General features: G+C 41.1%; 2 protein-coding genes across 5 annotated transcripts in view; one reads left to right on the forward strand and one right to left on the reverse strand.

Moving 5' to 3' along the window:
- The first annotated feature begins 677 nt into the window (after window positions 1–677).
- DNAI7 (dynein axonemal intermediate chain 7) lies at window positions 678–26,243 on the forward strand. 4 transcript variants are annotated; one of them, XM_089527560.1, is made up of 16 exons: window positions 678–733; window positions 1,208–1,228; window positions 5,486–5,570; window positions 6,648–6,739; window positions 7,394–7,495; window positions 8,864–9,001; window positions 9,861–10,007; window positions 11,479–11,582; window positions 12,636–12,915; window positions 13,384–13,495; window positions 15,879–16,042; window positions 18,918–19,068; window positions 21,020–21,234; window positions 22,318–22,488; window positions 24,081–24,194; window positions 24,962–26,243. In XM_089527560.1, exons 1-16 carry the CDS (start codon window positions 731–733, stop codon window positions 25,235–25,237), a joined length of 2,175 nt encoding a protein of 724 aa, XP_089383686.1. In that variant the 5' UTR covers window positions 678–730; the 3' UTR covers window positions 25,238–26,243. The 4 variants fall into 4 exon arrangements, with proteins under 4 accessions (XP_089383686.1, XP_089383689.1, XP_089383690.1 ...); XM_089527563.1 differs by having other exon boundaries at window positions 12,636–12,825; XM_089527564.1 differs by lacking the exon at window positions 22,318–22,488.
- LOC149311652 (inositol 1,4,5-triphosphate receptor associated 2-like) overlaps window positions 25,247–27,402 on the reverse strand; it is a 57,829-nt gene continuing 55,673 nt past the window's right edge. The window contains exon 37 of the mRNA XM_089527559.1: window positions 25,247–25,970. Coding sequence (XP_089383685.1) covers window positions 25,727–25,970 — 244 coding nt within the window. The 3' untranslated portion in view covers window positions 25,247–25,726. The remainder of the gene's footprint in view (window positions 25,971–27,402) is intronic.

The following is a 27,402-nucleotide window of genomic DNA, read 5'->3' on the forward strand; positions in this document are numbered from 1 at the left end:
ATTATTGCTGCAGCGTGGATGCAGCCTGCCATGGGTCAGTGCTATGGAATTCTGGGAACTGGAGTTTATTGGGGCACCAGAGAGAGAGAGAGAGAGCTAAATATCTCACAAAACTACAATTCCCAGAATTCCACAACCTTGAGCCAGAAAAGAGTTAAAAGCGCTGCCAAACCGGGTTATTTCTCCATTGTGGATGCAGCCGTGTCCTGAGTGTTTAGCCAGAACACAGACCTGGTCATGGCTGCTCCATGAATGTCATGGGTTTCCAAATGTATTGCTCTTGTTTTTGAATGCCTCGGGAAGGCCTCTCTTCCATGATGGCTCTCAGAGAGGCTTTTTTGACTTTGGCAAAATGAAATAACATATAATAAATAATTTAAAAATGAGGGATATTCCCGCCTCAGGATTCGCTTTAGAACCGGAAGTACGTGGACTCTTTCCACGTAACTCTGAAAGGAAAACCTCTATGGCGAAATTTAAACCGCTGCGAAGAGGCGGGGGAGTGGCTTCGTGGTGGGCGTGGCTCGTTGCCTAGGGAAACGAGGGGCGGGGCCAGGAGCGTTCCCTGGCTGAGACTTTCGGGTGAGCGAGCGGCCTAGGAAACAAAGGGGCGGGGCCGGGGCAGTTCAAGGGCTGGGACTTCCTGGTGGGCGGGGATAGTTGCCTAGGAAACAGAGGGGCGGGGCGCATAAACAGATCCCCATCTCGCTGGTCCTGAGCGAAGAGGAAGATGGTGAGAGAAGAAGGCGCTGTTTTGTATTTCCCCGCATTATTGCCTTTCCCCTCCATGAAACCAAAAAGGGGGTGGGGCTGATTACCATAAATTTGCATATGCAGATTATGCCCATCACTAGCTAGTTTGGGCCTCATGTTAATGGCCACTAGTGTTGTCATTGCATGATTATCATTTCCCTGATGTGCAGCCTGCCTTCCTCCCAGGACAGGGACTCAAGGGCTGACGATGTCACCAGCCTTCCTTTCCCAAATATATTTCCTTGTCTTTGCAGGATGGATGCCGCAGGCAGGCTTCTTCTCTCTGTTTTGATTGATCGTATGAACGGCGCTGTGTAAATTTACAGCGCTATATAAATAAAGCTTAATCATAGTAATAAAGCATTAAATGCTGCCCCCGTGGCTCCTTGGAAGCTGCCATTGTGACTTGTGCACCTTTGTGACTTTCTCTCTTCTTTTTCCTTTCGACGTTTAGGGTCCCAAAAAAAAGAAAAAGGTAGGTAGGTAAATAGACAGACAGAGAGACTAGAAGAACCGCAGTGTCGCCATTGCACACTTTATTTCAACACGCTTTCCACTTTATCTCACTTCTCTGCTATCATAAACTGCTCAGGTATTAGAGAACTATTCGTTTGCATACTTCTCTGTGGGGTTTTTCGGCTTATATGGCTCCATTCTGGAAGAGTTTATTCCTGATTCAACTGTTGCCGGCATCTTCTGAAGGTGATGGCATAGAAGTCTGTGTGTGTTTGTGTGTTTGTGTGCACTTGTGTGGCTGTCGGTTGGGAGGAGGTGATTTACAACATAGACATTGACCTGTGTCTAGAGAGACCTTGTAGCACCTGTGCTCCAAGACCTCCCTATGTATCTCCTGATTCTAGAGACTAACACAGCTATAGCTTTCAATTCTACCACATTGGACCCTGTGTTATTCTGTTGTGAATGGACAGAATAGGGAAACTGGTGAGGAAACACAACCTCCAAATGGTCTACAAAGCGACCAAGAAAATGCAGCAGATGCTGTGCTCAGCAAAGGACAGGAGTTTAGCGCATGCCATGCAGCTGCGGAAAGGTCTCCATAGGGACCATCAAACGCAGCATCCAAACACGAATCAAGGAACACGAGAGACGCTGCAGACAGCAGCAGAATATGTTACAAACCATTCAGGGCATAAAATGCTATTTGAAAACACTGAAATCCTGGACCATGCCGACAACTATCAGGTCAGAATGCACAGGGAAGCCATTGAAATCCATGAACACCTGGACAACTTCAACAGGAAAGAAGAAAACCTTAAAGTAAACAAAGTTTGGCTACCAGTCCTGAAAACACCAAAATCAAGACCCAGCAAATGCAAATGAAAACCACCCAGGGTCAGGGGGTTTCCCAGTACTACTAATAATATAATACTTATTTATACCCCTATACTCTTTAGCCAAGGCTATCAGAGCGGCTTACAATTTGTAAATCAGACATTTCCCTGGCCTCAGGCTTACAATCTAAAAAAGACAAGACACAAAAGGAGAAGGGAATGGCAGTAGGGAAGGGGAAAAGCCCAGCAGATAATAATAATAATAATAATAATAATAATAATAATAATAATAATACAGTAGACAATGGATCATTAATTAGACACCCGAGGCCTTGCCATTCAACACATCAGCACAGAGATTAGCATTTAAACCACTCTTCCCAACCTAGGGTCACACTGTGTATATATAATAATACCCCACTCACATCCATGCCATCTTCATATTCTCTGGAGATGCCAGCCACAGATGCAGGTGAAACGTCAGGAATAAACTCTTCCAGGACACAGCCATATATCACAAAAAACCCTCAGAAAAATGTGGGCACCAGCCATGAAAGCCTTCGACTTTACAATTTATTTTCAGGCCAGGATCTGTTAGATTAAACATGGTTATTGCTATTTCTTATTCTTACTTTATTTTAGGCTTAAGCACTGGTTTATAGTAAACAAGTTTTTCAAGGGTTTACAGCCTGCTCAGTCAAAGCAAGGCTAAGGAATCTGTCTCCCTCCAGATGTTGTTGCACTACAAGACCTAGCAGCCATACCCAGCCTGGACAGTGATGTGAGGCATGATGGGAATGCTAGTTGATCAATATCAAGAAGATTTAAGCATCCCCCAGCCAAATACTTGGTTGGTACAGTTTTTGTTTTTCCTCCACCTGGGAAAGGATTTATTGTTAGAGAGAAATTTAGAACAAGAGCAAATCCAAGATACTATGATCTGATGAGCAAAAGATGTAGGAAATGCAATTGACTTGGAAATCTGACAAACCCAAAAGCAAGAAAGAAAATGCAAAAAATTGCATGCTCCAAAGATTCAAAAGAAAATTACTTTAAGATGTCACAACATTGGTATTTAGCACCACAAAAATTAGCAAAGATCTACAAAACAAAGCAAAACAAGGGCTGGAAATACCAACAGTCCACAGCTCTTGGATCCCTATGTGGTAGCATTGTTCCAAGATTAAGAAATATTGGAGAGCAATACTTGGTTGGTAGAGTTTTGGTTTTACCTTCACCTGGTAAAGTTAGGTTGCTCAGTCCAGATTACTGCTGTTTTCTAAAACAGTAATTTGAGGTTGGTTCAAAAAACAGAATATTGGTTAAAGTGATAATGGGTTCTGTGTTTTTGACTTGATCCTCTTCTCCTATGTTTTCTCTCTGCTTCTTTTCAGAGCTTTCCAGTTTGAAAGCTATAGGATGACCTGGTCGATTGCTTTAGTTTATTCAAAGAATTGGCTTGTCTATGAGTGCATGTAAAAATGTTGCACCACATTAAGTGCTATAGCTCCATCCTGTGGAATCCTGGGACTTGTAGTTTTACAAGGTCTTCAGCCTAGGTGCTTCCAAAGAGTGTTGGTGCCTCACCAAACTATGAACCCCAGGATTCTGTTAGATGGAGCCAGGGCAGTTAAACTGGTGCCAAGCTGCATTATTTCTGCAGTGTAGATGCACCCTCTGCCTTCTCTGGAAGGCCAAGCTCTTGTGCATTGTAGATCTTTCACTTCCATCATCAGCATCTAGCAATTTCCTCTTGACCTCAGCTGCAAGTTCTTCTAGAATGCAGGGCCAGTGCGGTGGAGAAGACTCCCTCTTAGTCAACACAACAACAGCTGCTGTATTTAGGGACTATGTTTAGGGTCAGAGTCAGCAACATGTCTCCCTCCAGATATTCTGGTACCCAACTTCAGTCAGCCAGCATAGAAAATGTTCATGAATGATTGGAGTTAGAGTCTGTCAAAAGCTGGAGGCCCAATAACGTCAAAATTCAACCAAACAGTGATCCTTTTATTGGGTCAACCAAAATGCACAATATACATATTGCAAGTTTTCGAGACGCTCCACTTGCTTCATCAGGCAAGGTGTTAAAAACCATACCGGGGGCGGGGAGATGTTAGTCATAGGCCTACATTTTGCTGCTTTAGTTTTCAGTTCACATGGTATGAAGGGGTATTTCTTGCAGGCTGGCACCTCCTTTTTCTGTCCATGTGGCTATTGGGAGATTCTCAAAGTCCAGGAAATTTAACATCCATTTCCAACCCAAAAAGATACTTCCTTTGCAACCCAGTATGTCTCCATGTTTGGGAATCACTGAGCTACTCTCTCACATCTCCTGCAGTCCAAACTGTTTATGTATAATATACATTAACAGACGAGCAAAATTAAGCAAATTATACACACACACACACACAAACACACACACACACACACACACACACTAACAGATAAAATTAAAATTAATATACATTAACAGATGAACAAAAAGGATGGGGCACCTTTTTGGCTACTACTCCCAGAATCCTCAAGTTAACTGCTGGCTAGGGAGTCCTGGGAGCTATAGTCGAAAATGCAACTTTCAAGCATTCCCTACACACACACACACACACCTGAAACTCCTAGCTTGGAGCACAAGTCCATAACAGTTTATTACACAACGGCAACAAAACTCCCCTGGGTTCCTTAGTACTACATATTGCAGAGTACCAGTGGTTTGAACTCTGCTGGTGATATAGTTTACCTTGCATTTCTTATGTGTGTGAAAAGCACAGTCTGTGAGACAAGTTTAAAGGCAACCTCTGTGTTATGATTAATTTTGCCCATCTGTTAATGTATATTGTGAAAGGAAATTCCATATCACAGATAGAGAGAGCGAGAGAGAGACAACAGACACTAAAAAGGTATAGCCATTCTAGCAATTGTGACTCCATCCTCAGGAGTCCTAAGACTTGGAATTCGATGAGAAACTCAGCATTCTCTGCTATAGAGCTCTAGTCCATTCCCTTGAACTACAGCACTTGGAATTTGTGGCAGAAAATATTAAGTACCTCACTAAACTACAGATCCCAGGATTCCATAGGACAGAACCCTAATAGTTGAAGTGGTATCAAACTGCTATAACCTTGTATAGTGTAAATATACTCTGACAATAAGAAAGATGCATTAGCTTGGAGGTTCAGTACAACACAAAGAAAACTCTAAAACTGACACTAAATTTTGTCTTTTATACTTCAATGTCTTTAAAAAGAAATAATGAATAGTCTCTTGTAGTTTGTGGTGAAAAAAAAAACAATATTGTAGCGAAAAAAGTTTTGTAATAAAAATGTGCAGTGTTATTCTGATTGTTTTAGGAGTAAATTTGTTGCCTTCTTGTTTTCTCCTGGATTAAAAAAAAACCCTTTAATGTAACTTGATTTCCTTTGTAACACATTATGTGTGTTCAGTCTGCTGGAGGTAAAAAGAAACTCAGCAAAGCTGAAAGGCTGAGGCTCCTGAGAGAAGAGGAAGAGAGAAGGCTGCTAGAGGAAGGTAGGGTACATTTCATGTATCTGTGTATCTTCTTCAGATTGTTGCAAAGCCTGGGATAGAACTTTTGGCAGACAACTTCCAGATCGCCAGAGTTGATGATTCTGAAAAGTGTCATCTTGAAAAGTAATTTTTCTAGGGTTAAAACAACACATGACAAGGGTTGCTGAGAGCTGGACCCAGGGCAAAATACATGATTGGGCCTTTCTCCCTAAATTTAACAACAGACATTAGAGACCCTGTTGAGATAGCAAAATGCATCTTGTAATATATTGTTTGTTTTGTCACTGTTCAGGCCATCAGAGGAATTTTGGCCAGTGCCCCCCAGCCCTGCATATGACCCCTGTGGCTCATGAATGAATCTCTGGGGAGGAGGGAAAGGAAGACATTACTCCCCTGATCAGAATTCTGAACCTAAGATGAATTTTTCTTTTCGTCTCCAAATTTTTAGCATTGCAGAGTGAGACAGTGAAAACCCAGAACTCTTATCTTTGCTGTGTTCACATTCCCTTGGTAACTTTGCCTGACTTTTTTCTTTGGGTGTCTATATTGTATTTCTATATGCTCAATTGAATTTTTAAATTATTGCAATGCTAGAAACTTGGAAATGGAAGGGAAATTTCATTGGAAAGGGGGTAATGTCCTCATTTGCCACCCATAGGTACACATCTGGTGTTCGCTCAATCCCATTTCTCCCTGTACACATCCAATGCAAAAAGAATATATGAGCTAGCCAAACTGCATCTGTGCTGATGAGACACTGGCTACACTCCATCTGGGCCACTATGTCACTTCCTGGCAGTCGCCAGATATTCCAAAAAACATCTAAAGTCCAAAAAGCAAACCTTGATTTTGTCATTTTACACAAGAGACACCATTTTAGTATCCAATGTATTTATGGGACTTGCTATTTTGCACCCCAGCGGATGCCAAGGACCCACTGTAGTTTTTTTTTTCCAGGGTGACAGTAAACCTCCAGTAATGTTAGTGGTTTATTCTTTAACCAAATGCTATTTATTTATTAATTCTTTTATTGACTTTAATCATAATGATGGAAAAAACCCTACCCCTCTTTATCAGAACAAGCCCGAATACGTGCTGAACTAGAAGAAGCTGCAAGGATAGAAAAGGAAAGGATTGAAAGAGAGAAGACAGAGCGTCTGGAAGCCAAAGTTAGTTCACATGCATCTTGCCATAGTACTAATAAAAGCTTTTGTGGGCCATACTTTGAAATGTCTGTGGACTAATTCAGACATAATGGGATGTCATTGTTACTTGCTACACGTAAAAAACTTTTACGAATCTCAGGTATGCATCTTTCCTTCCCTTCTTATGTATCTGTGAGAGGAATTTGGAAGTTATCACTTCTACATCTGAACAATCTACAGTTCCCTATTACAGTATATCTGACTTTGGGGAACTATGGTTTATTAGAACCAAGTGGAAAGTTTCATATTTTGGAGGTTTCTGCTCAAAATTTGTGGGTAAGGAGGCAAATAGCAGCTGTGAAGAGGAGTTCGTTCTGTTGCATATGTAGTGATGACAATACATTTTAAAGAGAAAAGAGATCACCACTGCCTCCTCCATCAGCAAACCCCAAAATGTGCATCAAAAAAAGGTCATTGGCTCCCTGTCAGTCACAGAACAACCTACCTAGCCGCCTACACTGTTTTGCCATATGGAAAACAGTTTGACCTGTTTTGATTTTACTCATCTATAAGCCCACCTTTCTAGCTGAGGAATGGGATATAAACATGTTAACCAAGTAACAAAATTTAGTCTGCATATTAAAATAAAATCAACCTATCTGGTTGTGTTCCATACAGGATCAAGAACGCAGAGGGATTGAATTTTCTGAACTTAATGTGCTAGAAGAAAGCTTTTTAAGTGCAAGCCAATGGAAGATGAAAAATAGAGCCCTTGCAAAGGTACACTTACTTTACAAAACACCCCATCTCAGTAGCCAGAGACTACATTAGTGTGGTTTCGTTAGTTAAAAATGGAATAAAAATGTATTTTTAAGTGCTGGATATCTTGTTCGACATCCAGGTGATGATCACGGTCCAGTGCTAGACATTTGCTGATGAAACAGTGAAATCCAGTGAACTCTGGAAGGAATTGAGATCACTCCTTTCTACTGCAGCTCCTGGGTTGGGAAATCTTTCTTATCTGTTTTTCAGGAAGCTACAAAGTCTGCAGGAGGGAGGGGAAGGGTACTGTAGCATCAGCACCACCTCAGTTTTAAGCCTCTAACAGTGAGTGACTGTGGGGTTATTCACATGGTGAAAATAATCTGGGATGATTCTGGGTTGAACCTTTGTTGTTCATATGTACCCTGAATGCACTCAATTCAATTGGGGTGGGGGGATGTCAATACCCCCACTTAACTTGGGATAATCGGTACCAGATTTTTTTGTCTCGAGTTTTTAAAAAACATTTGCATCATCAGCAGTGTGAATAGCAAGGTGAATAGACCTGGGATTTAACTCTACATGCCTGGCTTTCCCCTTTTATGAAGGGAGAGGAGGACTCTCCCTCTCTCATTTTCCCCTGCCTCCACCATTTCTTGGCAGCCAGCAGCTCCAGGGAGCAGTGGGAGACATTGCCTCCACTGTCGCTTCTTCAAGAGACCCAGCTGGGACAGTTTCTCCCAGGACTCGCTGGCACTGTTTGCGAGGAGACATAGGGCTGGCAAGCAACAGAACATAAAGAGATACAGAGAGATGCAAAGAAATGTGGTTCTGATGAAAAATTGGTGTGAATAACAAACCCGGTATGCTTGAGTTTGCTTATTTGCATCATCCTGCTAAAAAAACCACCAACATCTGAATGACCTCTATATGAGGTGGACAGCAGAAACCATATGAGAGCTTGCAACAGTTGGGTGTCCATATTACAATGTCGTAAGACAAACTTACAACACAGTATGGTTGTTGCAACATTGCAACAACTGGAAGGGCCCAAAAAACTTACCTTAGAAGCCATTCAGTCCACCAGTGTAAAGATTTCCAAAGCACTGGTGGAGCAAGGTGGTGAGTGAAGAACCATCCAGCCCTCTCCTAGTAGCAAGGCACTTTGCAACAGAGCTCTGTCTTCATAGCTGTGTTGTTGTTGGATATATTTCCTGTAATTCTTCTTGCTGGCTATGCTGTTTGGAAGATTCTGGGAGTTATCATCCCAAAAGGTAACTCTTCCAAGCTCTCAACCACATTAATTTTTGTCTTTTTCAATGCACTATCCCTTTTCTCTATCCTAATACTGCAGTGAGTACTGTATTTTATATCTCTTCTTTTTAGTGGGAACATTACACTGGATGTGATGGAAGTCCAGACCCAATGGTGGTCCAGGAAATCAATACCTTCATGAGTCTGTGGCGGGAAGAGACAAATAATGATATTCATGATGTTATTGAGAAAGGCAGCAGAATATTGCAAGTAAGTTGCTGGCATTACATTGCAGTTCAGGCATTGTACCATCATTTGAGACATGAAAACAATTTGTGTAACTATTATTTAGAACAAAAGGCATTGTTGAGTGTATAGATATACCCCATCTTTCTCTGGATGAATGTGGCTTATTTTAACATCTTGGCTCCAGTCAATGGTGGAATCCCTGGTAAATATCTAGATCAGAGCTGGGGTAAGTTTGTTTGTTTGTTTGTTTGTTTGTTTGTTTGTTTAGATTACAGTTCCCAGTGGCAGTGCTGACTATGAATTATGGGAGTTGTGGTCTAAAAAAAATGTAATTTCCACAGATTTGGTTGGATGGGTTGAAATGATTGGATGATGATTCTAGTCATGACAGACTTTGAAATCTTAAGAATGGTTAGCAAACTGAGTGATTGACCTATGGACAGAAACTATAAACCTCATAATTGTTTAGATCACTGCTTTGCCTGGACCTTAGTTCAGCAGTGGCCAGAAGCCAATTCTACTTGGAAAGCAGGACCTGTTAGCAATTTTACCAAATCTTCAATATCACAATGTTTTACTAGTTTGGTACAGTACTGTTGAAAGCATGGTTAGTTAGACAGAGCCTTCTCAGATGTGGAGCCAAGACTGTGAAAATATATACCACATATATTCAACTATAATTCACTTTCATATGTATTGTCTAGATCTGCCTCACATTAATAGGCATGCTTTTAATTCTATTAATATTTCAGTCATATTTCAATTTTGTGAACTTTTAGCTATATGTGTTTTAATTTTTTGTAAGCTGCCTTGAGTTCCAGAGCTGGGAAGAAGGTGGAATATAAAATAAAATAAAATAATCCTCCTTCTCCTCTTTTAGTTAATTGACAAGTTAGAACTGTGTATACTGGACACACCTTTTCATGAACTGTCTCCAGAAGATGTCAATCAGTACCAAAATACCATTTTGCAACTGCAGGACCTTTTGCATCACAAATACAATGAAGCAACAGAACAACTGTTGAAGGTGAGCAGATGCTGAAATTGTTCCAAGACTTCAGATTATATAGAGGACTGGACCGCATATCATTGCTTGTTTTCATGTACTTTTACTGGTGTGTGGTTGTGCATGTGTGCACAAACTAGATTTAATTTGGTATATGCATGAAGTATTTAGACAAGTTTGCATTACTACAGTGGCTAGCACAGGATAAACTTTAAATTGACAGGATTGGCTGCATCTCTCCAAGCTTGGCTCTTAATATAAACAAAATTTAAAAATAGCAGGAAACAAAATGGGTTGAGGCAGTTTGCAAGAATTAGGTTGTTTAGATTTGTCATATGCGGCTTTAAATTCTGGGAGTTGATTTCTATCTTACCTTTCTTTTGCCAGTCCTGCATTAACGTATTTACGTGTATTTAATTTTATTTGCATGGAGGAAACTCCCACTGACAATAATAGAAGGTACTCTCAAAAAGACCTTTACACAACTGGAGCCTTAGTGCTAGTACAAGTCTCCAGATCACATATGAAAACACCAAGAGCCTACTAAACATCATATCTGTGTGCTATTATAAAAATCCCAGTATTTTCACCATTATTCCAGTTCTGTCTAAATTATTTATGTTAAATGCAATTATAGAACTTAACCTAGATGTCATTTTAAGCAACAATTGCCATTTGAACACCCTGAGTCTTGATCACACTGATCATGTACAATATGAAGACTTAAGCCTCTCTTCTGTGATAGCTCTAGTGGAAAGTGCCCAGCTATTATTACATGACATACTATAAAACACTTAATATGCACCTGGTCTCTGGAGGGATGATCACAGAGAGAGCATGATAGTCTTTTGATTTCTGTTGGTTGTCCATGCGTAGATTTCATTAAATATTTTTCAGTTTATGAAGAGTTGCCATTATTTGGTAAGATCAAATAGATGGGGGCAGACAACATCTTTACAGCTTAATATGTCAGCTCCATGAAAAGTTCTCCCTGCATATACTTGTGCATTGATCTGAATTATGGCATTACATTGTGAGATTTCCTTTGTCCACTGTCTGTATCATTAGCCATCATTGATGGTGGGACAAGAACAGAGAACTTCATACTGTACATCACATGTAACTATCCTTCAGTGTTAGAGAACAAGTAGCCTACACCATTTGACATTGGAGTATCCCAAGCCAGGGTTCGAATCCTGGCTCAGCCATGTAAACCCACTGGGTGACCTTGGGAAAGTCACACTCTTTCAGCCTCAGAGGATGGCAGTGACAACCCCCCTCTGAAGAAATTTCCAAGATTACTCCCTGATCTGGTCAGCCTAAGTCTGAAACAACTTTAAGGCACACAACAGCAACACTATCCTTTTCAATGTAGTCCTGTGTTAAGAGCAATATATTATTCTATGCTAAATTTACCATCAGTTTGCAGTTAATCCAACTCTACACTTCACTTAGTCAACTTAATACGTCTCTCTTTCGATACTCTTTGTAGCAAGCCAGTAGTTATGCAGAATCTGAAAGTGGAAACATGGAAGTTGTCATTAAAAAGAAGAATATCACATTGTGTGTATGGGCAAATCTCAAGAAGAATCCGAGGTACCCTACTTGAAGTGGCTGCCATGGGACCTATTTCACATTACCCTTGTGACATGGGATTCTTTGTAACAAAAATGATCTAGTTATATGTTCCAGGCAACATTTGTAGAACTGAAGAAGTGGTGCTATGGTTGCTATGAGAAGAAACTCCAGACTTACATTTTATAGTCTGGCCTTCTCCCTTAAGACTGAAAACTCTGTACCAGCCTCTTCTATCTTGATCCCCTGTAAGTTGGTTGGATTAAGGTTCCCAGTCTTATACTGTGTCACAGCATTGGTCTGTGTTGCTCAGCATTATCACTTGCAAAAACTTATTTAATTTCACAGAGAGATATCTTCCCCGATCAGAACAATGAGAAATGCTAAGAATTGAAGCTAGAACCTTCTGCAACAAATCATATGCTGTACCACTGATGAATGACTGGTTTGATTTATAGTAGTAGCAACCAAATAATTGCACTGTTTAATTGTAGCATTTCTGGTAGTTCCTAATATTCTTGACAGATGAGAGGAGTCATGGAAATTAAGATTTCCTGTGGCTTTTGTTAGTTAGGTGCTGTTGTGGCAACACCAAAGGTCAGTGTCACTTACTATCCTAAGAAATGTCATAAAGGCATGTTTGGGTGGAAATATCATACAGTGGAGTAAGAATTAGGACCTCTGGATCTCACTGTGATCTTATTGAGAGTGCAGAAAGAGTCCAAACTTTGGAATGGGCTTGAAGGAAAATATTCTTTCACAATTGCTTTGAAAAGAAATTGTAACTGGGGGTGGGGGGAGAGGTATGGCTTGTGGGTTAAAATTTACTCTAGATCTAGTCCAGTTGTGCTGGGAGGAAAATATACACCATTGATTCAAAATCTATTTCCTTTGTAATTCCAAAATTACTAGGAGTCATGAGAACAAAATTTTCAATTTGCATGGTCATTCCAGTTCATCTTATACCTTGTAACTTTATAAAGCTCCTGGGAACAGGATGGATTATTAGTATTTTAAGCACATGTGGCATTGTACTTCAATGAACATTGTTTTGCTTTCATTCTTCACAACTAGGTTCCGGAGCCAGCGCTTTTACGATGAACAGAAGGAGCCGTGCAATGGGTTTGAACTTCCCAAGCCACTGGCCATTTGCGATATTGCCGTACGCATCTTGCACACCCACTACGATCACGTATCCCCCTTTCAGACTTTCCCCACAGAGCCGCCTAAGCTGGAAATGCCAATGCGCAAAGCAGTGATTCCTGTGAGTAGTGTGGATAAGAAAAGCAAAAGGGCTCAAACGAGTCCAAGCGTTCTGTCAAGCAAGTCTGATCACACTGCAAATAGAAGCAGGGTAAGATAGAGTAGCAGAGATAAATACATCCATAAGCAAGTGTAGTAGATAAGAGATTTATAATGCAAGAGGCCTCTACTCCTATAGCAAAAGAATCAAAAGAGCTTTCCTCGATGCAGCCATAGGTCTGTCTGGTCCAACATCTCATTTTCCACAGGTCATCAGATAGGTGCCCCTGGAGTGGCCATGAAGACAATAAACATCTGTCATTGTCCCTTGGTATTTAGGAGTATACTGCATCTTTTGAATGAATTATTGCTGCTTTTTTATATTTAAATTATATACATTGGTGGTTTTAGGGGCTATTGTTAAATTATAGGTTGGTTCTATATTTTGTCTGTTTTGCCATGATCTTAGGAGGAAAGCCACCTTGAGAGGGTCTGTATAGTTCATAAATACTTGGAGTAAATCAACATGATATAGCTAGCTAGAATTCCTAACAGGATGCTTTCTCCTGACTATGCCCAGAGTGTCAGCACTACCTTTGCCAGTGAAGAAGTGAAAACCTCTGTTTCTGTGACTGAAAACACAGAATTCACCATCAAGAAGAGCTCCACCCTCGTTCGAACTGTTTCCAGAGGTACTTGGTCCAACTGTCTGTGTGACATCTGTTTAATATCTTGGGGCACAACCCATTTTCTCCCCGAACCCTGTACCTATGGCATGGCATTGTTGATAATGATTATGTCCCTTCCTTCCCTCATCAGTCCTCTTCCAGCTATTCCTGAGAATATTGGTAGCTTAGTCTTGTATACTAAATAACTTCCCTATCTTTAGATGAAAGTACATATACTTTTTTCTTCTTGAGCTGCTGTTTTTGCTCTTTTATTACGCACAGACCTCTTCACTGACACAGCTGATGGGGAAGGGAAGATATGTCAAAGCTCTTAATCTCATTCAAGTGCACAGGAAGCAGCTTTGCACCAAATCAGACAGTTTGTCCATCCATCTTGGCACTGATCAAGAGGGCTTGTAAGGACTTTTACTGTTGGGTGCCCTACTCATGAGATTTTACACATTATTGGAACAGTAGATTGCCATGTTAAGTGGCAATAGGGCTCAATTCTGCGGGCTGCATGCCACAAGGGTCAGTGAATACAGCTGTCCTCCTAATGGTTACTTACATCCTCTCCTTTTAGAATATGGGATCATAAAGTTGAAAGGAGCCCTGTGGGTCATCAGGTCCAGCCTCCTTCCCAATGTAGGCTCTCCAGTTAGGGCATTCGTAGTAAGTAGCTACCAAGTTCCTTTTTGAAGGCATCCCAAGAAGAATACCTCCACCACCTCTCTAGGCAATTGGTTCCACTGACAAACAGCAGTCACTGTTGAGATGTTCCTTCTAATGTTCAATCGAAATCTATCCCCCTGTAACTTAAAACCATTAGATCTAGTTCTACCACCTGAGGCAACAAAGAACAAGCCTGCCTCTTCTTTGTGGCTGCCTATGATATATTGAAAGAGTTCAACTTGGTGAAAAGAGGTCGGAGGGGGTGACATGATTTCCCTCTTTAAATGAAGTACCCTAAAGTACCAACTGTTTTGATTCCCATGACCAACTTTTCCCTCTGGGTTAGGATCAAGTCAAGGATTGCTGATCTCCTTGTTCCTTCCTCCACCTTTTGAAAAGAAATAATCTGCAAGTCACATTGGGAATTTATTGGCAAGCCTATACTTAGCATAGCTAATCTGCCAGCAGGTATCAGACTAATTGAAGTCCCCTATATCTTTGTTGTTGTTTTTTGTTGCTGTTGTGTGCCTTCAAAGCATTTATGACTTATTATGACCCTATCATGGTTTTTGGTTTTTTTTTTTTTGGCAAGATTTATTGAGAGGAGATTTGCTATTGCCCTCTCCTGAAGCTGGGAACATGTAACTTGCCCAAGGTCACCATAACTACCAGTACCTAAATAAACAGCCTTCTTTATTTTCATTGACAGTTTCTTCCTGTTGGTTCTCTAGGGTCAATTCTCCCTCTGTTCTATTCTAAAAGTTCTCAAGTTCTCTGGTGGGTTGAAAAGTCTCAACATGGAGCAGCAGTGTGCTGACCTTCTCTTCCAAGAAAGCCACCAAGTTTACACTTGCTGCAAGTGTAGTGGGTGAGGTTTCTGGCAAGAAGGCCAACATTGCACACACGTCACAGCAGGCAATGACTGGTCCTTCTTCCCCCATCCCTGCAGTTATTTTTCCCCACCACTTTCAGACTATAATAATAACTCTTACAGATATAGGTGGCTTTCAAAGATTGAGCTACAAAGACTGAGACAGCAGTTCTATAGAGTTTAGTGGCTTAGCTTACCTTGCCCCCTTAGATCATGTGCTTAGGTAGATAAGATGACCATAAACAAACAAAAGCACCCATTCTAAGCCTTCAAAAAGACACAGTCAAAGAGTGAAGGATGACTCTCAAAACACAGCTCACCTTCTTCACTCTCCTTAGAGACTGAACTTCAAAGACTAAGGGGCTAAACAGACTGGCGTTATATGCTGATATGGGGACAGCATGGGCGTAGCATATGCATGCCGGTCACTTGCATGCCAGCATCGCTCGTGCACCCGACCGCATGGCAGGGGACACTACGGCACTCCATTGGTGTGGCATTTATACACGCTGAGCCAAAGGACTGCCGAAAAGCTGCAGTGGCAGCAGCAAGCGTGCCTTTTTGCTAGCGCTAAAAAGAATAGCATTTTGCTGTTCTTTTTAGCACTGGCAAAATGCCAGATCAGATTTGCCATAAATTGGAAGAGCTTTGAGTCAGCATAAGTCAGAAATAACTTGAAGGTACACAACAACATCATAGCCCAGGACTATGGACAGTGGCAAGCTGGGCTATTTGATCTGGGAATAATTTACAGTTGCCATGCAGCTTGGAAATACTTAGAACTAATTGGAAATATTTAGAACTAATTGATTCTTGGGGATTTTTTTAACTGTTCTCTCCCCCCCCCCCCCCCCCCGTTTTTAGCACATGTTTCAGCACTGCAGATGGTTAGCATCTTTGAATTGGAGCCGCTGGAAGAATTTGTGGTGGATTTGCACCAGTTCATGTCAGTGGGTGGCATTTACCACTTCAATGCACTGAAGCTCCCACCTCAAGCCAAACAAGTGAAAGGGTGGACCATGGTGCAAGTAAGTTTCATCTTAAAGTGAAATGGGAGAAAGTGGCTGGTATCCTATTAGTGTTGGTGTAGCTATACCATATAGGTAGTGGCAGCAGGCACGAAGCTGTGGATGCTGCAGTTATGAAAAAAGAAATGTAACTGATGAAATAAGTTTCTCGGAGCCTCAAGGTTTTGTTCCCCTCCCTTCCCATGTTTGTACCATCCTGGAAGAAATGGGGCCATTAGCATAGTATACCAATAAGATTCCAACCATAATATATTGCTCACAAAATGTATCATCTTTAAATAGGCAAGGGAAGGGAAAAGCAGGGTGGAAGGCAATAAAGTGTGTACTCAGTGGGGGATGACCACTTCATGACTAGACCAACATTTTATTGCTCTGACATTCCAGCGCATAATTCCTACAAGTTCTACACAGCCTGCTCTTGGTTTCTGAACTATGCAAGCTTGTTTTCTGCTGCTCCAGAGACTAGGACCCGGAACAGTAGATGCAAGCTACAGGAGAAGAGATTCCACCTCACCATTAGGAAGAACATCCTGACAGTAAGGGCTGTTCGACAGTGGAACAAACTCCCTCGGAGTGTAGTGACCTTCTCTGGAGGTCTTTAAGCAGAGGCTGGATGGCCATGTGTCGGGGATGCTTTGATTGAGATTTCCTGCATGGCAGTGGTTGGACTGGATGGCCCTTGCGGTCTCTTCCAACTCTATTATTCTATGATTCTTTGAAATGGCCAATTTTGCTCATGCATAACTCCGCAGAATATCTTACTACCATATATAACTGAATATTAATAGAAAATTTTTAGTCTAAAATTTGACCCTGAAAACTTGAGTTGACTTATCTATGGCTCAGTGCTGGCTTCCCTAGTAGTCAAACTGAGGTGAAGTGGGTAGCTATGTAGCCTATGCCTATGGAGGCTGCAGAGGAGGGTGCTCTTCCTAGGAAGACATAGTCTATGCCTCTTAATTCCTCCTCCACCTACCTAGTCACTGCTTGATAAAGAACCCACTCTCTTCACCCTTCACTTTCTTTCCCTCTCTTCCCATGCCTTGCTCATACTGTCTCTCTTCAGCAAAGTTCAGTCCTATCACTTTCCCTTTATGCTCCTCACAGCCCTCCTTTCTTTATATTTCTTCTGTGGCTCTTCTTATAATTTCTGCCTTCCTCATATCTTTACTCAGTTTCCTCTCTCTTGTCTCTCTGCCTTCCATTTCTGTCCGACTCCCACCCTAGTCCTTCATGTCAGTCATGGATAGCTGGCTGTTTTCCTTCTGTTGCCCTGCCTGCTCAGTTTACTACTATCTGCCTATGCACCTCATTGCTGTCTCTTCTTCTTCCCCATCTACTTCAGCCTCTCCTCTCCTCACCCACACAGTGGACCAAAAACAAGATGCTCTTTGCTGTCTTTCCACATGGGCTCCACGCTCTCTGTGCTCTTTTGCTCCTGCTCATTCTGTTTAGAGGCTGGGCAGTGGCAGAGTGCAAACTGCTATTGACTCTTTTGCTAGCTGCCCAGATAGTCCTCCCTTCCTGGACCCATAGTCCACAAACTAAGGCATGTACATTTGTGAATGTCAGCTTTTCCTGGATCTAGGCTAAAATTTGGGTAAATTATCAAACTAAATTTATTTAAAGTATCTATATACCACTCTTCAGCCACAAAGGCTCTCATAACAAGTTATAGATTGTTAATTTGAAAGTTCCTTGCCCTCAGGCTTACAATCTAAAAAGGCATGACACAAAGGAGAAGGGAAGGCATGATGGAGCTGTTGCCATATTCTTTGCTTCATCCTGTACATCCATTGTTCCATGCTCGTCTTACTCTCAGTTTATCAATGGATCATAGCAAATTCCATAATTTAGGGCCCCAAACCTTCCCTTGACTTATCCACAAGATTAACTTATAGTTGAGCTTATATCATATATTTTATATGCATATCTGGACTACGATTCTACATCATGGTCTGCATTGTGTAATGTTATGAATTCTCAGCTATGTTGCAACAACATGCTGTTTTCATGAATTGTGAAGAAGCATATCAGGACAACAGCAAGAGTGTTTCAGTGCACATTGGGCTCTGATGCACATTGAGCTTTCCTGTTGTGTTCTTGCACTTCCTAACTGGTATCCAGATGTGGATAGGAGAGCACTCTGATGCATATTGAGCAATGGTGCATCAGTTACTCCATCATTATGCAATGGATGCCCATATGTAGTAACTTCAGGGCAGCCCTTAGGGGAATATGAATATCACAAAACTTCTCAATTTTATTTCCTGCACACATAAATCCACTTACAAAGACATTAATTAGTCGCATGTTGAATTCTAGCCATAAATTTTAGAGAGACAGATGGAGGGATGTTTTTAGCACTGTCAAATACTGATGAGTTTATTTGGTGTTTCCATGCAAGAATGTGGATGGGTGATTCTTCAAAATGTGCTGGAAATATCCTCACAGTTTTGCCTCTCCAACAAGCTCTCAAATTTCTGCCCCATACTTGAATCCAGTTACCCATGAAACCACAAATCAGTAGTAATTCATCTAGGTTGTGGGGTGGAAGAAGCATCACATAGAAAGGAATGGATGGCCTTTGGGGTCTCTTCCAACTCTATGATTCTATGATTCTATTCTATGATTCAGATTAAACAAATGTGTTACATGCTTATCTGGCTTGAAATGATCATTGTTGGGGTCCAGGAATTTATATTATTATGGATATCTGTATTCATATTTCCAAGCTAGGAGGAATGAAATTCAGCAATATTATTCGAAGAGTGGGTTCCATTTTCAGACGATCACATTTTACCTTGAGAAATCAATGAACTGAGATATTTTTTTATAAAAGCAATGTTACATTTTTTTTCTTGCCTCCCAAAAGGTGCTGGATACAGGGTTAGAGGTCTGTCCCTACACCGCAGTATGTGAAGAAAATGAAGATCCTTCTCTTATCACTGTAGGAATCACAATCCAGTTGCTTGACAGTGTGATCTTCTTTGAAGAGCCATTGATTGGAAGGTGGAACCCTCACGGTATGATCAAGCTGCAGGCAGCTGCTGCAATGAGTTGCTTGAACTTAAATGTCTGTTTATTTTACTATGAGGCTGTGACTACAGCAGATCTTGTGACAGAAGGGGGATTACTTAACCTATGCCAACTAGGGTTTCCAGGCACCTATTCCTTGTTTTGTTCCCAATGTATTCAAAATACATTGAGCAAGTGGAAATAAAGGGGGAACTGTGGGGAGAAATCATAAGAAACAGTTGAGCAAAATCCCCTTGCAAAATTCACCACACACAACACTGTACTATTAATCATTAGTGGCTGATGGCTACCATGTTATTATTATTATGTTCGTTATACTACAATTGGTGGGGAGGCTATATATTTTTTGTATTTGATACCTTTCTTTTGTAATCCGCTTTGATTCCCCGAGTAAAAAGCGGAATATAAATAAATAATTTATTATTATTATTATTAATATTATATGTAAATGGGGCCATGAATCCATTCTGAGTTTTGACTAGCTTTAAAAAAAAGCTTATCCATTGTGCTGAACAAAAGATTGGGTTCTGTCTCTTGGAAAGGTCCTTTAAAGCTGTCCAAAACCAATACTGTTGGCAGCAGCCCCCACTGTCCTTAACCAGGAAATATGTATGTGCCAAAGGAATACATGGCTCAACTTCAAGATATAGTTACATGTCCTTGCTTTTTCTTTCTTGGCATTGTTAGAGACACGTCCTAGGTATTTTTAGACTTTTTGGGGTATTAAAAGTACAGTAGGTCCTCCATATCCATGGATTCTTTATCCACATATTCAACCATCTACAGCTTCAAAACATTCAATATATAAATTCTAAAAAACAAACCATGATTTTGCCATTTTATGTAAGGTACACCATTTTACTATACCACTGACTGTAATGGGATTTGAACATCCACAGATTTTGGTATCCGTGGCGAGTCCTGGAGCCCACTGTGATTATAATGTTCAGAGGTTGCTACTTAGTATTTCAGTTAGCTCCCAGAGTTGGGGGATCACCTGCAAAGTTTGGGTTCCTAGCCCCTGGATTCCCAGTATGTGAGAGGAAAAGCACCTGAGAAGTTTTGAAAAGATTTGCTGCTGCTGATAACAGGCTAATCCATCTCACAGAGTTGCAGATATAGGGGAATGGAAGCACAAAAGAAATGCACTGGCTCTCATGACAGAGCTATGCTTGGCACGCAAACGTTCCAGGTTCAAATTTTGGTATCTCTAGTTAAAAAGGATGAAGCTGGGAAAGATCTTTCTTGTCCTTTGATCCTAAAACAAGACTGCTAGTCTGAGCAGACTGAGGGCCTTGTATTTTTTAATTGTAGTGTTCTTTTAAACTGTAAGCCTCTGTATAGGGTTGCCATAATTGTCCACTAAAACCAGGGACAAAATGTGGAACAAATTCTAGATCAAACTGTAGGACAACTGCAGGACAAAACTCAGCCCAAAATGTAGGACATTTAAGAAAATGGAGGACCTTAAATGTCCTACAGTTGTCCTACAATTTGGTCTAGAATTTGTCCTACATTTTGTCCCTGGTTTTAGTGGACAATTATGGCAAACCTACTTCTGTAAAATCTGACCTGGTATAAGATCTGGCTATGGTGGCTGGGGATTCTGGGAGATGTAGTCCAAAAATGGTTTTCAAGCTCTACTAGTAGCAATGCTGCTTTGTTCTGTTCTTCAAATTGCTTCTGATTTATGATGATCCTGTGGCAATCCTATTATGGGGTTTTCTCTCAAAGGGGATTTGCTGGTGCCTTCCTCTTAGGGGGAGAAAGTGTACTTTGCCCAAGGCCATCCCTGAGCAGGGATTTGAATCCCAGAGTCCTATTCCAATAATTAAACTATGACTCCATGCTGGCTCTCAGTAGCAGTGTTGCAGTTCCTCCTTATTGTCCTTTAATATCAAATGATGCTGTTTTCTTTCCATTTCCCCCATTTAAAAGGCAAATGCTGGAGAACAGATGATATTGGGGAAGTGGTCTACAACATGAAAGAGAAGGAGATCTCTTTCAAAATGAATGGCTTCTTCACCATAACCCTGCTACAGGATGCCCACCTCAACATGCCCTACCAGTCCTGGGAGCTCCGACCCACTGGCTTGGATGAAGCTGTTTTCACCATCCTCACCACATTTGCTGAACTGCAGATTGAAATCAAGGTATGCTGGTACATCCTACAATCCAGTGCTGTATGTATGTTCTTTCCTGGGAGTGAATCTCATTCACTGCAGTGGCCTTAGATGTTGCAGGTTGGGTGTGCATGTGTGTGTCAGAGGAGCAGGCAACTGTCAAGGGTTAGGGAGACACACTGGTCCTTCAGGAGACCTTGGAGGGCTTCACTTCCTTGATGTACTTCTCCACAGAGGAGAAAATAATTTTGGCTTCCAAGTGGCCTCTAGGGGCGTTGAGTCCTGTTTTTGTACTTTGCACATGTACAGAGAAGCACTTCCATTCATCTATGCTTTGCATGCTGCAGGACTCATTGTTGTTGCTTCTACAACTCTGTGTGAAAATTCTTTCAGGTATTTTGACACATGTACAGAGAGCCAGCATGGAGTAATGGTTTGTGTATTGGAGTATGACTCTGGATACCAGGGTTCACATCTTTGTTCAGCCATGTAAATCCACTGGGTGATCTTAGGCAAGTCATACTCTCTTTACCTCAGGGGATGACAATGGCAAACCCCCTCTGAAGAAACTTGACAAGGAAACCCCATGATAGGTTCACCATAGGAATGCCATAAGTTGGAAACTACTTGAAGGCACACAGCATTAACTGACACCATATACAGTAGGTGTCCAGTGTTTTATCAGAAGAAAAATTAAATTTAGTAATCTTGACTTCTGAACATATTTGAAAGAGTTTCAAGTAGATAGTCGCACAGCATATTTGACTTCATTAATAGTTCAAATCAGTATAGCAGGATGACTTGCACAATATACATTCACTGCCTAGTCACTGTTGTTTAGTTTGTACAACTTATTTTGTATATGGAAAATACTGTGTTTTAAATTAATTTGCTTTTGGCAAGTCTCACAACATTCTAATTAAAAGGCACCAACTGTGGGTTATTTTGTCTATTTTTTTAAAAAATCCACAAAAGCCTCTTCTCCCTCCCAGTGAAAATTATTTCAGCACACCAGTGGTGGGGCATGTATCCCAGTTGCCAGAAATGTACTCTAGAATAATCAATGCAGTTAATTTCATTGCTCACATATCCTTCTATTTTGCTCTGAGACAGGTCAACCAGTGCATGTTAGCCACAATCACCACAATGGAAGATACTGATCTCCTCTCTGAGATTAGGGGGAAATGGATGACACCACTGGCCCTTTTGCTAGCTCTGAAACGGGCTGGAATGAATATCTTCCCAGCTGAATATTCCCCCAAATACGTCAGCGTGAACAAAAAAGTAAGAGACCAGATGGCTTTACATAGGGTGCTTTTACACATTGTGACAAGCCAGGGATCTTTGGGATCCCTTTGGATCAGCCTTCGGTTACAAATGAACACATTAATTGTGCATGTATTTATTTTTTATCACTGTGGAGGTTGGCAGGCACATTGCCACTTTGTATTTATCAAAGCACCTCCATGGCCAACTTGTGCCAGGCTGGGAATGAGAGGAGTCACAGCAGCATCTGGCTATGTCCCCGTAACTAGATGTGAAGAGATTGTCTCAGCTGCTGCAACTTCTGGAGGACCTCATCAAAATTCAGTGGCTATCTGTAATCTGGCTAGAGGGACATAGCCAGATACTACTGCGACTTCTCCTGCTTCCTCCCAGCCATAGATTGCAGGGCTACAGTAGATCCAAGGCCTACTGTAAATGACTCAGTGTAGTGCTAACTCTGCATATGGAACTATAGGCTATGGCAAACCATGTTGGATTGAGCCCATTGTCTGTTTCTTTTCATAAGATAGAAACCAATTGTCTTTGATGGTAGAAGTGTGTGAGGAGGGCATACAGGAGTCATCCCATGTAGGTTGTACTAGGTTACAAGATCTAAATTCAGTGCAGTATTGTGAAGCAACTGGAAGCTTCTCTTTTCTCATACAAAACTTCCAGTATTGAAAGCAAAATTGTGTTGATTTTCCCTACACTCATCACATATGATGCCATTTTTTTGGTATCCTTAACCAGTGCAGTGGAGTGAATGGCTAAGAGAGAGGACTTTTGCAGTGGTGGCACCCCACTCAGTTAAATCTTATATTATGAGGTTTTCACTCCAGGTGAAGACCTTTCTCAAACTTTAAAGGATTTACTCCACCTGCTGACTTAATTTTAGGCTTTGTTATATGCTGCTGTTGGTGGCTTCCGTTTGTTTTGATAGAAAATAGATTACAAAAAAAAAACCCCTCTATGTTCCATTTTTCTCCCTCTCAGTTATTGGGCTGTTTGAAAATGTAATATGTAAATAAATAATTTGGGATTGTGTGCATGTTTATTTTTGGATGTTACACAAGGAGCTATTCACAACCTCCTTGTGTAGTCTCCAATGCTTTTTTTTTTTTTTTTTTTTTTTGTAGCAGAAAAAGCCTGGGGTGCAGACATGGCCATTTACTGGCTGGCAGGAGATAAACACACAACCCCCATCCCAGCTTCAGAAATGAGAAAGATAAAGAGACTGTTCTGCCATATCACCACCAACTTTCTGGAGAGCTGAAAGAGCAACCTCTTTTCTCTTTCCTGGTTGCCTCCCTCATTCCTGCCCAGGAAACAGCATAGCACTCAGTGGAAGGATGGAGCTGTATGTGTAGAGCATATGCACCATCTGTTTTAATCTAGGATCTTGGCCATAGGAGTGAAATTCTGTCTCTTCCTCTTTACCTTGGGTTGGCTTACCCTCCAAACTAAATATAAGAGTGAAACTGCAGGCCTACTTGTCTTATGCACCAGCAATCATGTTCTTTGCTTCCAGATATCTACTGAAAAGAGAAGGTTTTGGGTGCATAGAATTACTCATTATCAGTCTTCTGTTTTTATCATCTTGCTTTACATAGTTACTATTAGCGGAAGTCACTACTTATCAGCAAATGGCTCTTGTTGCATCTGCTTTTGCCTTCAGCTGGAGCAAGTGGAACTTGGAGAGTGGCGATGATAATGTGGTCTTTAAGGTGAGCATAGGTTATTCCTTTATGTACATAACACTTCTATTTTCTGCCATTTCTCTGAAACCCACTGAATCCCTTTTGTATCATGTTTTCATGTTAAAAGATTTATTTGTGCACTTTCCCTATTGTACACCTTTAATACACTTTCCCCCACTAAAGCATTTGTGTTTATTTTTCAGCTGTACACATTTTTAGCCATTTGTGTTTTCTTACTATATGTATTATTCTGTGCAAATGAAACATATCACAAAGCCTTGCAAATGTGTGAATCTGAGGCATTTTTTGGGGGGAGGCATTTCTAAAAATCTAGAAGGCTGAAGACTCTGGCCTCAGCTTTACAAATCCCTAACAGTTTTTTTGTAGAGAAAGACAAGCTGGTTAAACAGGTTTCTGTGTAAAATACAGATATGTGCTTAAATGTCTCAACACACAGTGCTACAAATAAGAAACAAAGTTTAATGGGGCAAGTATGGTTCTTAAAAAAATAATCCTGAGTTAATATTATTATTAAATCTTTACCTTCCACTTGGAAGAAGGTGGTGTGCAAAACTCAGTGCAGAGACCAGTGGTGGTACAGTAGAAGAGGTGGAGCTTTTGCCAGGGTTGAGGTTCCTCACATGTTCCTAATTCACTATTGCCCAAAGACAACTCCAGTAAACACTGGGTTTAGAGTGGAAAGGAGCTTCTTCCCATCTTTATTCCAAAAGACAAAACACTTTTGCCCAACATGCTGCAGGTTCTAACAAGATGGTATTTGCTCTTTGTTGTAGGCCTGTGAACACCTGACTCAAGAACCAATAACAGATGGAGAGTGGGCTCTTTATATGTTCAGTGGTCAAAGAGCTCAGAGGCTTGAGATTACAGAGGAGAGTCAAGTCTTCTCCAAAAATATTGCAGAAGACACAGAATTCCACTCCACTCTTTACCATCTGATCAGAGATGCCAGCAGTGAGGAAGGGATGGAGAGAGTCAATCATACCCACTACCTTTTCATAGATGCAGTGTACCACCTTCTCCTTGCTACTAAGGTGCTAACATACTCTTAAGACGCCACGTTGCCATTTAAGAACTTTATTGAGTTGAGGACACTCCTGTCAATAAAATAAGAGGTTGAAATCTGCAACAGGTTCACATTTCAGATTTTTTTTAAAAATAAATATCTTAATTCTTAAAGTCATTTACAGACAAGCCCTTCCCAAGGATTTCTTAAAACATATTTTCCAAGCTCTTCAGTAGGACCAGAGAGGGAAAAAGACATTTTAAAAAAAAGATGATACACTCACTGCGTTGGGAAAAAAGAAGAAGAAAGAACTCCATTTCATTTGGAACTGTATTGCCAGAAACTATCTAGTAAAGGCAAAGTCCCCAGAACTATTAAGATGTTGTGCATCAAAGCATCACCCGTCTATGTACAAAATCATGTTGAAATCAAAAAGTTTGAACTATCCTCTTCTCACTAGTGCATTCAAGAACTAGGCCACACTGGTTTCTCAGAGAGGTGATCAGAGCAACCCTTTTGAAATTCCACCAGTGGCTTATACAGGAGGTGGACCGTGATGCTGGAGTCCAGTATATGGCCATAACAGCTGCTGCATCGAAGTCCAAGCATCACCAGTCCCAACAGGAGCAGCTTGAGTAGGGCTTTGGAATGGAAAGCCCATGATGAAAATGGAAAGAATGGCAATCAACGCAGCTGCAATGACGGAAATACAGAGAACTTTGCTAACCCTGCGGAAGGACAGCCTAAGAGATGAGGCACAAGAAAGAAACCTGGCGCACCTATAGAAAATAAAAGGCAGGAAAGAAATTGACATGCAGTGTTTTTCACTAGGACTTATTTGCACTGACAATTGAATGTTGACATGATCTTCCACTGACACAGCTATGTATATATGTACCTACAGGACTGAGACTGCTTGAGCAAAATTATGAAAAACCATGCAATGAGAACCTAACCAATGTGATTTGTTTTCATATATAAAATTTTGGTTTTCAAAAGCTTTAATGCATCCATAAATTATTCCCCCAAGCAGCCATCTAAGTTAGGACTAGACCCAGGTTTTGTCCCCAGTGCACAATTATAGCAGTTTGACACCACTATAAGTGCCATAGCTCCAGCCTAGGGAATCCCTGGGATTTTTAGTTTGGGGAGGTTCTTCAAATTCTGTTAGAGCTTGCTGGTGCTGAAACTGAGGGGAAGAAAGAAGAGCACTCTAGTAGAGAAGTCTAGGCAGCTCCATCAAATTACAAAACCCAGGATTCTATAGGATGCAGGCTTCACAGTTAAAGTGGTATCAAACAGCTTTAATTGTGTAATATGGCTACACCACCAGAACTGACAAAAAAAGAAAAGAAAAGAAAAGAAAGAATCAAAACCAATAATGACCAGACAGCCAGTTCTACTTTTGATTTGAGGTTCTCAGTGGTTTTAGAGACAGAGAGGATAGGCCTGCTACATGCCAAAAAAGCTACTCGTGAAGTCCTCTAGGAGCAGAATTTTTTTAAAACTGTTTTGTGTGGAAACAACTGAGGGCTTTCATGAAGGCTTTGGGCAGCACAAGAATTTCTTTGAGGACACACTTCATGTACCCTTTTCCTAGAGTTTGAGGCAGAAGGGCAAATGGTGTTACCATGACATGAAATAGGCACCCAAGGAGGAAGGATCAGTTTCTGTGCCAGGCACAGAAGTCCTGCAATTTAGCACAGGGGTGTACCACAATGCAGTTGGATTACAACTCCCAATATCTCTCACACAGCCTATTCTGATTAATGAATTACAGTTCAACAACATCTAGAGGGTTACAAGGTGCAGTCACCTGAAGTTCAAGGAGATAGAGGCATAGCTGCAGGGGGGGGGGGGGGGAGATAGTTTTGTAATGTCAGGGCAACAACAAAAAAAAGATTCTGTTTTCTGCATATGTCCTAATGCCTCAAGTTAAGGTAATATTTAGTAGAGACCTCTCTGTCAGCAGGAAGATGAATTTACATCAGGAGAAAACCCAAGAACCTTCCTGAGTCAGATGAGTGATCAACCTAATTCATCCCTTTCCCCATGGTGGCCGTACCTCCAGGAAGCAAACAGGCAAGATATAAAGGCAACAATCCCTCCCTGTTGTTGGTCCCCTGTAGATAGCAGTCAGTAGCATTCTACCTTTGAACTACTGCACAGTATCACTTGACAGTCAAAACATTGAATTTGTTGAATCCTCTT

The sequence above is a fragment of the Sceloporus occidentalis genome, unplaced genomic scaffold, assembly GCF_023333645.1.
Source record: "Sceloporus occidentalis isolate IW3139 unplaced genomic scaffold, rSceOcc1.0.p SCAF_5, whole genome shotgun sequence".
In the NCBI taxonomy this organism is placed as follows: Eukaryota; Metazoa; Chordata; class Lepidosauria; order Squamata; family Phrynosomatidae; genus Sceloporus; species Sceloporus occidentalis.